The 14,193-nt window shown below is 32.8% G+C and overlaps 2 protein-coding genes across 32 annotated transcripts in view; one reads left to right on the forward strand and one right to left on the reverse strand.

Annotated features, from left to right (window-relative positions):
- LOC127729914 (INO80 complex subunit D-like) overlaps positions 1–14,193 on the forward strand; it is a 325,825-nt gene that overhangs the window by 258,175 nt on the left and 53,457 nt on the right. The gene's annotated exons all lie outside the window — the stretch shown is intronic.
- The window catches only part of LOC127729918 (uncharacterized), a 91,636-nt gene that overhangs the window by 37,464 nt on the left and 39,979 nt on the right, over positions 1–14,193 (reverse strand). For 26 of the 30 annotated variants that reach the window (XM_052237873.1, XM_052237867.1, XM_052237874.1 and 23 more), the window contains 3 exons: positions 11,279–11,360; positions 10,564–10,643; positions 8,493–8,550 (listed from right to left, as the gene is read on the reverse strand). In XM_052237873.1, the coding sequence (XP_052093833.1) occupies positions 8,493–8,550; positions 10,564–10,643; positions 11,279–11,360 (220 nt within the window). The remainder of the gene's footprint in view (positions 1–8,492; positions 8,551–10,563; positions 10,644–11,278; positions 11,361–14,193) is intronic. The other 4 variants (XM_052237866.1, XM_052237860.1, XM_052237862.1 and 1 more) reach the window with 1 other exon arrangement.

The raw sequence follows: 14,193 nt of genomic DNA on the forward strand, positions 1-14,193 counted from the left end.
ACTGTTGAACATATGAAAAATCGAGAAAGTTTGGATGAAGGGAAATTGTTAATTTTGGGTGAAAACCTTGGATTTTGTTGAAAAATCGCTGAAAACTGGAAATTTGCCGTTATTAAAAAACTAAAATAGCAACGTACATAATTTTTAATCAAGTCAATAGATCTTATTACAACAATGAATTTTTGAAAATATGATGAACTTCAAAGTACAGGAAGTTGAAAATTTTGGGTGAAAATGTTGGATTTTTAGCAAAAAATCGATAAAAACTGGGAATTTATGTTTTCTTAAAAAAACCAAATTCAAATAAGATTATGAGTCTTCAAATTTACTTTGTATATGTTAAATATTGAGGGAGATCAAATAATGATAAATTCGTCAAGTCAATAGATCTTATAACAACAATAAAAACCGATTGACCGGTATGATACTTTTTCTTGAAACCAAAATAATTACGTTATAGGATAACAAAAACATGTAGTAGTTTTTACCCAAACCCCTTAACTATGCTAATTACGTTTTTTTGTGTATTCTACATAGATCTTTTGAAGTTAATTGTCACTTAATCGTCCATGTCAACTGTTTTGTTCGAATTTGTACAACCAGTTCCTTTACATTCGCCACATGCTACTGAACATTCAAGTCCGTTTTTTCTACAAGTACATCTTTTAGTGTCACAGTTTGTCTTACAATTGCATCGAATAATGTTGAGTAATTTAGAGGGAGCTGCGTCCATCGTACACTTAACTGGAACAAGGTTTCCATTAGCGTGTTTCCAACCCCATTCACATGGATTTAAATTGTCCTTGTCCATCCACATTTTCATTTGAAGATAAGCCCTCTGGCTATGAAATGAAGCCGCATTTGATGTTGGCGGCAAAGTATGAATTTGAACGCACGTTTTGTTTGTCAATACTCTTGCAGCAAACTTTCTGTAGCGAAGAACGTTCAGTCCTTCATACGGAGCACCATTATATAGAGAGGAAATAATGTTTTCACCAGCAGAAATTACATCATCCTTTGTGTTTGCATTGCATAATAACTGTGCCTGAGCCTTTACAAAGTCTTGTTCTCCGAATTTCTTTAAGGTCGCTGCTTTACTGACACCGAACATTCTTGAAGTTGTGTCACAACCACTGATAGCATGAATTAAAGGTAACAGTGTACATAGCTCCTCACCAAGAAGCGATTTGGTCTTCAAAATATCCCATATTTTAATATTTGTGTTGAGTTTTGACACATTGCCAGATTTGAATATCAGCGAATTTGATGTAACGTCCGCATGATAAAGAAGGAGTACCAGAAGATCAGTGTCCTCTCCTAGCAAAACAGTTGGTTTTGTTTTCGATGACTCGATTGCAGTAAGGGCTATCAATACATCAGCATCGGCATCTGAGTGTTTAGTTTCAATTCCCTTTTCTACCATCTTTGCACTCAAGAGATTAATGAAGTTTTGCTTGTTTTCGATGTTTGCTAGAAATATTTCTTTTTTAGATTTGAAAGGAGTTCTATCCGTGAATGAAACTTTTGTGCCTATGATTCCTTTGGTGCGTCGCTGGTGAGTGGCATCTTTAGTATCTGGACCCGAGGCATATCCATCAAATACAACTATAGCATTACTGTATTTCCGTTCTGCGCTGTCAACGTACCTCTGGCAAATTTCACCGAAAGAAAGTCCGCTTTGCCAGTGTATACGATGGAGAAGAGAGCCGCCATCAATAATATACTGAGTTTTGTCGTTTTCGTTCATTTCAAATGCGCAACAATCGCCCTTTCCCCAAATAGCATCTGCAAGACTAGACTTTTGTGCTGTTCGCATGAGCCCATTTGGATCAAACATTGAACTGGGATGACTACATAGTTCATAGGTGAATATTTCATACTGATCTTCATATATGCCATTTGATGCAGCAAGAAAGCGCTGAAAGAGAAGCTGTGAATCAACAGTAATGACATCATCATCAACTTTGATAGCCGATTTTGCACTTAAGATAATGGCCTGTTCTTTCCTTTTAAATGAAAATTCATCAATTTTCTGTCCGTCCATGGACTTTAGAATTTTAATCCCTAATTCCTTCGAATTATCAACATTGACAAATTTGTCCGCCGAGACCCCTGTTTCTATATTTCGCAAACTGGTTTCCTCTACAAAAGGATTTCTGCTGATAAGAAACGATAAAAATGTTTTCAAATCTTGACAGTCTCTCGATCTCCTTGAATCCCCACCTTTCTTTATGTTGGTCACTTGTTCCATAATTGACTCCAGTAAACTCTTGCAAAGCATTGTTCATTTCCGCGCAGTCTGGCATAGATAAAATCCATTGGGCTCGCTGACCCTCTGACATACCTCTGCCCCGAGTCATACCGCCTGTCGTCTTTAAGCTTCTCATTAAAACCTGTTCTATGACCAAATCAGAAGAAAGACCTGCCCAGAATTTATCACTCCTTCTTATAACATGATAACCTGATTGTAGAAAAGCTAATACGTCAGGATGTGTTGTTTTCAAGTTCTGCATTTGTTGTAAGTATACTCGTGATGATTTGACATACAGATTGTGTCCCGAAGCTGCAAGATACGGAAGCATGTCTTTGACTGTTTGTAAATGTAGACCCCAGTTACCAGTCCTTTCAGCTTTGATGAATCTACGGAGTATATCTATCATATCCATATACTGGAACCATAGTTGTGAAGTACGAAAACTTTTGTGTGACACCCGAAAGTTATCTATCCTAGATTTTATTTGATCTAATAAAACATTTTCGCAAGCTTTTTCGACGGATATGTCCCCTTTCAGTAGTTCATCCAACATCGAATCTGCTTCATGCAACTCATCCGAAAGGTCCTCAGCGTTCATATCAGTAATGTCGGTATTTATGTAATTTGCCGGATTAATATCATTGGTTCCACTCTCATTTTCGATTTGATCTGGAAGTGGTATGCCGTATATGTGTGACAAGATTATTGACGTGAGAGCTGTGTCTATCAGGAAATGTGCCCTTACTGCTCGTGCAATAGCCTTTCTACTAGTCATATGAGTTACTGCATTTGGTGCATACACTGTTTCAAGTAGCTCAGTAATTCCAGATCCTTCCATCAAGTGACCAATGCCGCCTACAAAACTCATTTCTAAATGAAAGCCTCCAAGTCTCAAGATAACTGACTTTAAAGGACTAGCCAATGGTTCATCTTTAATTATGTTCATTGCCTTCCAATAGAGGGGTTGATCAAATGTCAAAATAGGTGAACAATGTTGAGCCTTTGCTTGCTTGCTTATGAAGTTAAGTGTTGAATTTATACATGTGAGATCACTAGGATTCATGTCTATCATTGGCAAAAAAACAACAGATGATTTTCCTGGATAATCACCGTCCATCACTTTGTGCATAATGGCTGACCAACTAGGTTGGTTGCATGTCAAAGGCCAGCATACTTTTGACAGAAGGTCTAACTTCCACGTTGTATCGACCATATTTGGCTCATAATTCATGGTTGCGAACTCTGCCTGTAACGATTGTTTAGATTGCATCTTATAATAATCTATGTTAATCTTCGCTAAGTCAGAGACTTCCTTTAGTGTGGGAGACAGCCTAGGGACAGTTTTGTCAAGTCTAAATCCTGGAGTTACAGCTGCAATCATGCCCATACCATGAAATGTTCCATGACCATCTAAAGTGCGCAGGTTATGGTCAGCTATATACTGAACGAAAGTGTCATTCCCAAACTGTGTGTCGGTTCTGTCATGAGAAGCAGCAGCAGCATTAAGTTCAAACCTTTGAACCTCTGTGTAAGAAGAAGCAAAACCAAGAGTGTTCAAAGTGTCCAACAAAAACCTTGATCCAAAGTGATGATGCATTTGTACACTGAGGGCAATTTGTAGCGGTGCAATAAGTGTTCTTGGTCGGGTTGCCTGAATTATAGCTTGACCAACAGATGCAACTTTAACAGTAGAGTCGTTTTGACTAAATAATGCACTTAGAAATGTTCGTAACGAATCTGGGACAAAGGCAGTGTTTTGCTGTGAGTTTATATCAACAGAAGACGGATATATAGATTTTGAATCTTTAAGGCTCATAATATCTGCTTTTATTAGCTTAGCTGCTGTTTCTATCATCGACAGCTTTTCATCTTCTGGACTCTTAGATGATGGTCTTCTGTAAAATTCGTTCAGTATAGATGATGCTGTTCTCCTAAATGTGACTATATTCGACTTTCCGTTTACTTCCGTGATGATGATATCGGATCCAAAATGAGTTTGCAGTCTCTTTTTCATGTGCACCACACTATACGCCTTCTCTCCGCAAATTTCTTCCATAGCCTGAACAAGATCGCTTACGGTTGCAGGTTCGTCTTGTGTTTCTTCTAATTGTCTAACTATTTGCAGGAAAGCTTTCTCTGGTAAATCTTCTTTTGGTCGTCCTGGTGTCGTTCGTTTGACCTCTTTGTTTGCTTGCTTCGAAACGGGGATTTGCTTACCAGTTCTAAAATTAACACTACATGTTTGGTGGTATGTTGCATCTGCAGCGTGCAAATCGGATGGCGCAATGTTTAGCCTCCTCAAAACGTTTTCGGACCATTCATCATTTCTTTCTTTGCAGATGTTTCTAAGGGTCTTAGAAAAATCTGTTGTCCTGACAGGAAACACGTCGATTCCCCTTTTGCTCTCCGAAAATTTTGCATAATTTCCACAAAATAAACAGTTCTTCTGGAACTCGAAAACAGGAGTGGAAGAGCGTAAGTCACGACTTAGCTCGGTTGTCGATAAATTCTTGTCTCGCAAGTCCTTCTTGATTGAATTAGCGTTTATGTAATCACGTCGACATTTCTGATGAACTTTTTGTCCTGGAGTTGTGTCGATCGTATCATTTCTGGTTTGGCTGGTCCTATTAACTGTGTTACATCCTTTTTCTCTTAGTTGTGTTATTTCTTCACCATTGTTTAGAGACACCCGACAGAAAACACAAGCATCCATCATTACCTAAAAAAATGATAAAACTGTTAAGACGAGATTCAATTAATTTGGTTTTGCTTTCATATTATTTTATCAAAAGATTTGTTTTGGATACAATATTAAAAAAGATCTATGTTGACTTTTTTTATACTATAAAATAATTCATATGTAGTGTCTGTACTCATTTTGATTCAGGATTACAACAGTTATTTTTTTCAGTTTGTTAATAGTTTCTATTTGTCGATATTCTGGTTCTATTTGTACTTTCCGCCGTAGTTCATTGTGTTTTTATTACTTTATCATGTTAACGCTTATACAGAAACATATGACATTAATACAAGTATTAAGTGGCGCCCATCCTCCTTTTCGGGTAAAATACCTGCTTGATGTATGCACAGAAAAACAACAGTAATAAAAATTGCCCCAAAATGTAATATGAAGTTTGATAGAGTGCCTTTCCCCTGCTTGGTGCATGGTAGCTCAGTTAAATTGTATAATGGTAGCTTTGTTAAACTGGACAATTCTAATGTCCCTCTATCATTTGATTAATAAATATTCATCTTATTTTGGTAAAACAATTTGTCTGTATCGATTTTTAAATTTTATTATCAGTACAACTTCCTTTTTCCATGAATTCAATTTTGTTGGAATGTAACCTTTTTGGCACTAACGGCGTTCCATACTTTTTTTTTTTCGTCAGCAACTCCTGGCAGTAGACTATAATTTGTTTTTTACGGGGCGATTTATATATGAAATGTATATAATTTAGTCCAAATATAAAAAGCAGAGCTGTTTTACACGTGATTTGTGGTTTAGAGACCTCGGCAAACCGAAATGAACTCATTTCTGCCCTGTACTACTTTTTGCCGTCTCCCGTGTATTTACGCCTTTCAAAAACACCAAAAATACCTTGCATGACAGCTTTTACTCTTAAGAGTGCTAAATACATATAAAACTTTTATATATAAGTCTTATATTTACTTACCAGAATGAAAAGGATGGACACTAGATGCGTCGTCTGCAGTTGACCATTACGAGTTGTCTCCCATATCGTCATTCTCAATCTACGGGCGCCATATCTTTCCATAATATTTGAAGTAAAATCTTGATTTTTTTTTCGCCAAAATTGACGACTTTCCCCTATTTCGATTTTTCTCGATTTTTAATATGTTTCTTATACGTTATATCTCTCACGAATTCCGCAAAAAACATTTCTGTTGCAATTAGTTTGAGGTATAACCATAGAATGACTGGACTATAGTGAGCTAGTCAGTTTATTACATGGAGTCAGGTTATCAGACTTACTTCTTGCCTGTATTCTCATCAATTCTAGCGTGTTTGTGCAATGGTACATCTTATTTCTAGTTATAATTCTACCTGTACATGTGGTTACAGAAAGAAAGAGAAAAAGAAAGAAAGAAGAACAAGAAAAGAAATTAGTAATGATTAGTACAGAATGAAAGAAATATAATGACTTCTGGTAGATAAATACTGTTTCCAAAGGTATTTAGGAATAAATCACATGTGATTCTAAAGGCATTCCAATGTAATTTCAATCATAACTCTATTAAAAGTTTGTCAACCAGATTAACATACAGACTCAATTTACAACTCATCATAAGAAAGCTACATCGCAGAAATCAGCTCATTATCTGATCATTGCAAAAATACAAACAGTATTGACACAAAGAATCAAAGATATATGATAAGCATGTGACTCAATAGTCTTGATCTTGGTATAGTTCCAAAACTGAGAGAGAATAAAACGACTGTACAGTTATTTCAAGATATTATAGGATAATCAAAAACTGTAAGTTTACACTGTAAAAAAGAAATAGATGGAAAGGGAAGCAATATTCTACAAAACACCATAATACACAGAAAACTAGAGATTGAGCAACACAAACACCATCAAAAAATCAAGGGGCAAATTCAGAAGCTCTCGAAAGGTCATAAGCTCCAACTCCATTAGTGACACCTGCCATTGTTACTTCTGCTAAAATCAGTGAACGAATTATTTGATCTAGTGATTAAGGATCATACTACAGTAGCAGATTAGTTAATGTCTCTTGTTGATTCCCAAGACTTCACCAAATTCATAAACCATAGATTTATATGTAAGTTCTCCTACCCTAAAACTTAACCTAATGTGATAGTTTGAAACAAAAACATTTTTTTCAGATCAAAAGGCAGACAAGATTTTGAAAAAATAAAATAGCACATAAAAGCATAAATCCTCAGCAAACCCAACTAATCCCTTAACAACAGAATTAAGGATGAACTCTGGTTCACCAGAAGGGTAAGCCATTATCAATTTGTGTAATCTTCTAAAGTGTATATGTAATATTAATAACTGTATCTCACCACTTTTATTCTTTCTATATAAAACTCAGAATAAAATGTTGTGCATAAACATAATTTCCCAACAGTGATGTCAGAGCATAAAAACTATTGTAATGGTGTTCAAACAGTGATTTTATGTGGTCCATTTTGCTGAAATGTTACCCTTTATTTTCCATTAAAACCGACCAACAGTTTCTAATCAGAGGCTCTCTGGTTGCAGAATAGAGTTAGATGTGAAGTACAAAATAAAAACTGAAAAAGACTAAAGAGGCAAGCTGAGCAGGAGAAAGATATAAGAAGACCTGTTTCAAAGAAAACATGTTATATCATAAGACAAAGAAAGTGCCCATTGTCGAGTAGCATATAGTATAAGACATAATTGCAGATTTTTTATAACTAACAGAAATTCAACATTTATTGAATGTAAAAGCATAAATACATTAATGAAAAACTAACCAATAGAAATAAAGCTGTGGAGAAAATGAGATAGGTATACATCGAGTAATGAGGAAGCGACCAAAAAAACCAAAACGAGACTTAAAGTTTTCATTAATGCAACACCCATCTTGTCCCAATTTTATAAATAGAGGAACATGTTTCAATAATTTCTAAGTTAAAAATATATAAATTGATTGGTTTTTGCGCATAACATATATGTAAAGGTGTATCAAAATACCCAGTATATTTATAGAATCTTTTAGATCACATAAATAAATTTTAACTGATATTAGAAAGATGGCCAGCGCTGTTCCTCTAGTAGAATCTGTTTTAATAAGATTCTAAAATTCTTTTACAGCCGATTTCAATGAGTGTGTAGGCAAAGGTAATATCTTTGGTTAGCTTGCTTGCTAGCTGAACCGTGAAGTCATTGTTAGGTTAGGTAAACTACCCTCTTTTAAGAGTAGACTAGTCCGACAGATAACCAATCTATCTGTCTGTAGGACTAGGCTACTTCGAAAGGAGGGTAGTACATTGTATACCTTACCTAACAATGACTTCACGGTTCAGCTAGCAAGCAAGCTAACCAAAGATATTACCTTTAGCTACACACTCATTGAAATCGTCTGTAATTTTCAAACCAATGTACTCACTGTACATCCAAAAATTAAGGGTCAAATTCTAGACCTCACCAAAAACAAATTAAAGCTTAATGATGATCTTATTTACAATACATAGAAACAGTTATAAAAAAAAATTCTGTACCTGAAGTATTTCTATTTGGAGCTCCTCCTCCTGGCTTTCCAAACTGGTCAGTTTTCAACTATAAAATAAATAAAAAGCTTCATTTCAATTTATATATAAGTACATTGAAATTATTGTCATACAAATGTTATTTGCAGATTTTGTCCATTGTTTTATTTTTGTTATATTTGTCCAAAAAATCTTAGTATTGAGTATATCTTTATATTTGTAACAAACATACTAAAACTATTATATTACAATTACTTTCCGTTTTAATTTTCCTTGGAGTTTGGTATTTTTGTTATATTACTTTTTATAAAACAATTACTATCCACACTGTTTTGTGTCCACACTTGTATTTGTAAAAACACATTTTTTTCTCTCATAATCTTGAAGTAAGGAATATATGGGATAGATGTGCCTGAGACAACATTCACTCAATATACTAAGAGATAATTATCTCTGATATTTTCTGTAAAGTCTTAAACACTATGTCAAAGACCTGACAACTGAACTAAAGATTTAAAATGTGGTTTAAAAAAGGGGACTGTACACATCAAGAAATTTTAACAAGTATTAAATGTTAGTTTTACTGCAAATATTTATTCCAAGAATGCAAAAAAGAAACTTAATAAAAAATATAAACAATTAACCTTTTCAATTTGTAGTACATAGACAACTATCTGTTTCATTTTTAGTGTAAATATTAAATCTAAGTTTGAATAAGGGAACTGGATCAAGAAATATAAACAAGTAACCATTTCCATTTCCAATTTAAATATTAAATCCAAGGACAAAAAGGGGATAGTATCAAGCAAAATAAACAATAAACTGTTCCTTTTTTACTGTAGATTATAAAAAGGGATGGTATCAAAAATATAACCAATTAATCCTTTTTGTTGTTTTTGTAAATATTAAAGTCAAATGGCAGCACATTAACATAAATGAAAATAAATCTATATACATGAAATAAAAAAAATAATCATATTTTTATATCAATAATTTACTTAAAATGTTCAATAAACACAATACCTTTGTTTCTGGTTGCATTTTAAGAGAATATTCCTATGAATTTTCAAGGCTATATCCCAGTGAACAACACAAACACACTAAATATTTACTGTTAATATTTTGTTATTATTAACAAACATTATAAAATAACTAAACATGTGCTGACATGATTAATCTTTCGTTAAATCATTGAGATAATCCCCCATTCAACTAATGAAATTAATTTCACAATTATGCAAACCAGGTAATGTATTCACTAAGTTTAATTAATGAAGTCTACTGACTTTTTTCATTAAATAATATATATGTAAAAAATAGTTTTAAAATATATCCTACTTTTATCAAGTTAGTTTGCATTAAATTTTGTAAAAAACCATATGTTGGTTTAAAATCTGCATTTTTTGGCACACATAATATAAATTTTTAGCAAATCTTCACATAGTTATAAGTGCTTGTAAATATTATGTTTAGTGTTAAAGACCCTTATTCCAAGGTGGGAGTGCTCTTATAGACAATGGAAAATCATACCTTTACAGAACATAACCGATACAATTTTCAGTAACGTTTTAAATATTTCATATTCATCTTAAATGGATTCAGAAGAAAAATATAATCAGCATTTTTTTTTTATCAAAATCACATATCTATAGCCTTAATCTATTCTTGGTCTTTGAATGGATCTACATATTATAAAATTTATCGAGCATAAATGACATATATGTTTTTGTGTATTAAGGGGAGAAGCACAAAAGTAAAGAGGAGAGGATTGAGGTTTGACAACACTTTTTTATTTGATCTCACCATGCATAAAACCTTAATTGACTTTATCATACAAAACAACAGTTAATAATAAAGCCTTTTGATACCCTTCTGCACATTTCTGGAAAAGCTTGAATTGCAATTAAAAAAGAAACATAAAACTTTTGTCAGTATTTCTTTTTGTGTCAAAAGTAAAAAGCACATACCTTAGATGGCACACCATGCATTTAGAATGTGAAGAAATATCCTAAAACTGCATCAGTGCTGTTAATTGAGGGTATATAAATCACACATCTATGTTTTTATTAAATGAATACCGTACATTTACCGTTTCCAATTCTCTCTGTAAGTTATCTAATCTATCCTCTTGTCTACGTAATTCTTGATCATTTCTCTGTTTTGCTGAAATATAATGTCAGATTCATGAAAAATATAGAAAGGAATAATTTATGTGAGTTAAATATCAATGAGATAGCAACCAGACGACACAATGTTTCATTTTTTTCATGGTACATGATACAAAACTAATGTGATACATCATTTCAAAATCTTTTGGTGTAAGAAAATGGTCAATATCAAAGAGTGCAAGCCATGGTTTAAAGAAAATGCTTTCTGGATATTTTTTAAAGTTTTTATTTTAATTTTGTAAAAAGCCATTGGTTCAGAACAATGTTTTTCATACCATAGATTGTTGATCAAAGTTTTCCATCAACTTTTTTAATTGTACATTCAACGACCAAACGTAAGTACTTAGAACTCAGATAAAATAAACATAATATTAAAGTTATGACTAGTTGTATGACCTTTTCAGTATTCTCGTTGAAATCTTGTTGAACTTGCACTTAAGAATCTTTTATAAAATTGAACTATGTTGCTGAATTGGCATTTAAAGTCCCAGTGGCAAATATTTCATGTGTATCAATCAGAACACTTTATGATCTCTGACTGAGCCCCTGATTCATTGTTAAGTTCTCCCTTATATTAATACTAGAATAATAAGAATTTTTTTTTTTACCACAAACATTATAGCCTCTTACCTAATTCTTGATGGTATCTTTCCTGCTCTCCCCTGTCTTCATTATACCGGAAACGTTCCTCTACTGCTTGTCTATCTTTTTCCTGAAACCGGATCAGCATATCTCCAATAATTGATGTTTTTATATTACCAGACTTAGTTCTTAAAGGAGCTCCGCCTCCAGGTGTCCCAAAAGAATCAACAAAGGGTCGATAGATGGGTCGATAGTAACGTGCATGCTGAGGGTGAAAGTAAAGCAAAGAAACGAAAAGAAAGACATGAAAATGAAATGATAGATGTGCTGCAAAAAGAAAGACATAGTGGTTAGTAAAGACAAAATGGGCAAAAGAACAGCAAAGCAGAAAGAGAAAGAAAGTGTTGAAGTAGTCGTGGTTTTGACAGTTTTTGTTACAAAGAAGATTTTTCATTTTTTTCCCATGATATTTCGTAAATATATAACTTTGATAAAACATCTTATTTTTTCTGAACCAAATAAATTTCACTGGATTTTTTTTTCAATGTCCAAAGAATTGATTTAGAGTTGGAACTTGTAATAAAATACATTCAAAACAGTGTTAATTCTTTTATCTATTTTCAATATTTTCAATGTCTGAAAACTTAGTGAAAAAATATATGACAGCTACATTAGTATTTCTTTTCAAAAACAACCACAACTACAGTCATACAAAAGTATTAAGAGTTGGTGTTAATTAAGTCTGAAAAAACAGCATGAAGTCAGTGCATAAAGAGAAAGTTCAGATTTTTAAATTGGCAACAAGAAATACCAGCCACTTGAGCTCCATTTGCAAACCCACAAGAAATACCAGCCCCCTTGAGCTCCATTTGCAAACCCACAAGAAATACCAGCCCCCTTGAGCTCCATTTTCAAACCCATTCTTGGAAAGAATTTTGTTTTGTTATTCTATAGTAAACTGAATATTTTTAAGAGAAATTATATTGATATTCATTGCTTTTATAAATTTGTTTTCCTGATAAGGAGTGATTTTCCATAAGTTCCATGTAAAATATAACTATTCTCTGTGAATTTTGAATTCATGTAACAGTAGATCTTTTATAAAAAAATATTTATCTACCGGGTACATTGAAACAAAGAAGTAAATGTTGTTGAGAAAAATTATCTAAATTCAACAATTCAAACTTGATATAACAAAATCTTTTCGTTATAAATTATAACATTGTAGCGGTAACAATCACCTTGGTTATATAAACTATGACATAAAGAAAAAATCAATATTAAAATAAAAGACTACTATAATAATTCCTCTTCCAAAAAATTTAAGTAAAAAACCTCTCAATTATTTCTGATGTTTCTTTGTCAAATACTGCCACATATACTTGGATTCTGAATATTATTCCACAAAAATATCTCTTTATTTTTATATATTTGTCTGACAGAGGAAAGCAGGATTTGAAATGAAAATTTTGTTGATTTCAAGTAAAATTGTGAAGAATTTTAAAGATATATCAAAAAGTGTAAAATTGAAGAAAACAAATTGTTGTGGAGAAGGGATTAAAATCTAATTTTTTAAATTTTATATGTGGCCTATACTAAATGGAAACTTTTTGAAACTATGCTGATGAACCGATTTTTTTTCATGACTGAAACATCAAATATCATTGATGTATCTACTACGTAACACAACCATCCCTTTGATATAGTAATCATTTCAAACACTAAAAACTAACGTTAGTATATAAATGAAAAATGTAATTTTACCAAAAATGTCTGAAAAATTCTATGCAAATCTTCTTTATTCATAGTAAACAGGGGGAAGCATAAGCTTTTACCAAGTATACAGCCTTGTTAGTTATTTGTGCCATATATCACTGACTTTGAAAATGTTCCATTGGCAAATTTTTTTAAATGCTAGATGACCTGAAATTTGGCTGCCAAATTATTTTGATCTTTGAAAAAATATGAGAAATCATATGAAAAGCTGGGTGAAATTTAGTCACTCATGCATGATGCAAACTAGACATTGTGATGACTAAATATGACTAATGTTTGATGGACCTTGTCAAGCATATCTATTGGTGAATAATTTTAAGAAATATTATGCTGAAATTTCATGTTTTTCTAACAATGATTTAGAATTTTTCAAGCATGGATATGCTGAAGGGACCTTTGGCTGGGCATAAATCTTAATCTGGTGGTGTAAAGAAATTATTTAAGCATGGTTTTTGGCTATGGTATATGAACTCTGGAAAAAGCTTAATTACAAATGATGTTGAGCATGTTAGACTGGTTCGTAACTGTTTTGCCAATTTCAGTTTGGAAATAAAGATGGAAAATGTATGACTATATTGCTAAATGAGTATCTAAAAAGATATGACTGAATTTAAATAATGGAATTGTCTAAGTAAAATAGTTCAGTCCATCCCCGTGATCCACTCTCCCACACCCAAGGGCCAGAACTCTCCATATGATAAAAAATGTCATGAATCCAGGATTTAAATTGGCACTCTCTAGATGGAGAGAGCCAATCAGATGATAGCTTAATGCTATCCAGCTAGGTTATTCTCGAGCTGATTCTGAATGATTAATTGATAATTTTTCATTTATTAAGCCTTCAGGCATTAATGTAGCCATTGTAGAGCAGTAGAATATAATGACTGAATTATTCAGGTTAGGAATCATCATGCTGCAATATCACAACATGGAATAGTAATTTATTTGATGGCACCCAAGCATTAAAGTTATAACTTGCATATCAAAAAATGATCTGCATAAAGTGTTATGAATGCATGTTACATATTATTGAATATGATCTGCACTAATATCAGATGCAAATGAGCTGACCTACAGGTTGATAAATATGATATGTCACTATATGAAATGTCTATATAAGTCATGAAGTAATTGCTACATTAGTCCATTTGAAGTGAAACTAATTCAAACAAATAACTATCTGCAGT

This window comes from Mytilus californianus, unplaced genomic scaffold (genome assembly GCF_021869535.1).
Source record: "Mytilus californianus isolate M0D057914Y unplaced genomic scaffold, xbMytCali1.0.p SCAF_2, whole genome shotgun sequence".
Lineage (NCBI taxonomy): Eukaryota > Metazoa > Mollusca > Bivalvia > Mytilida > Mytilidae > Mytilus > Mytilus californianus.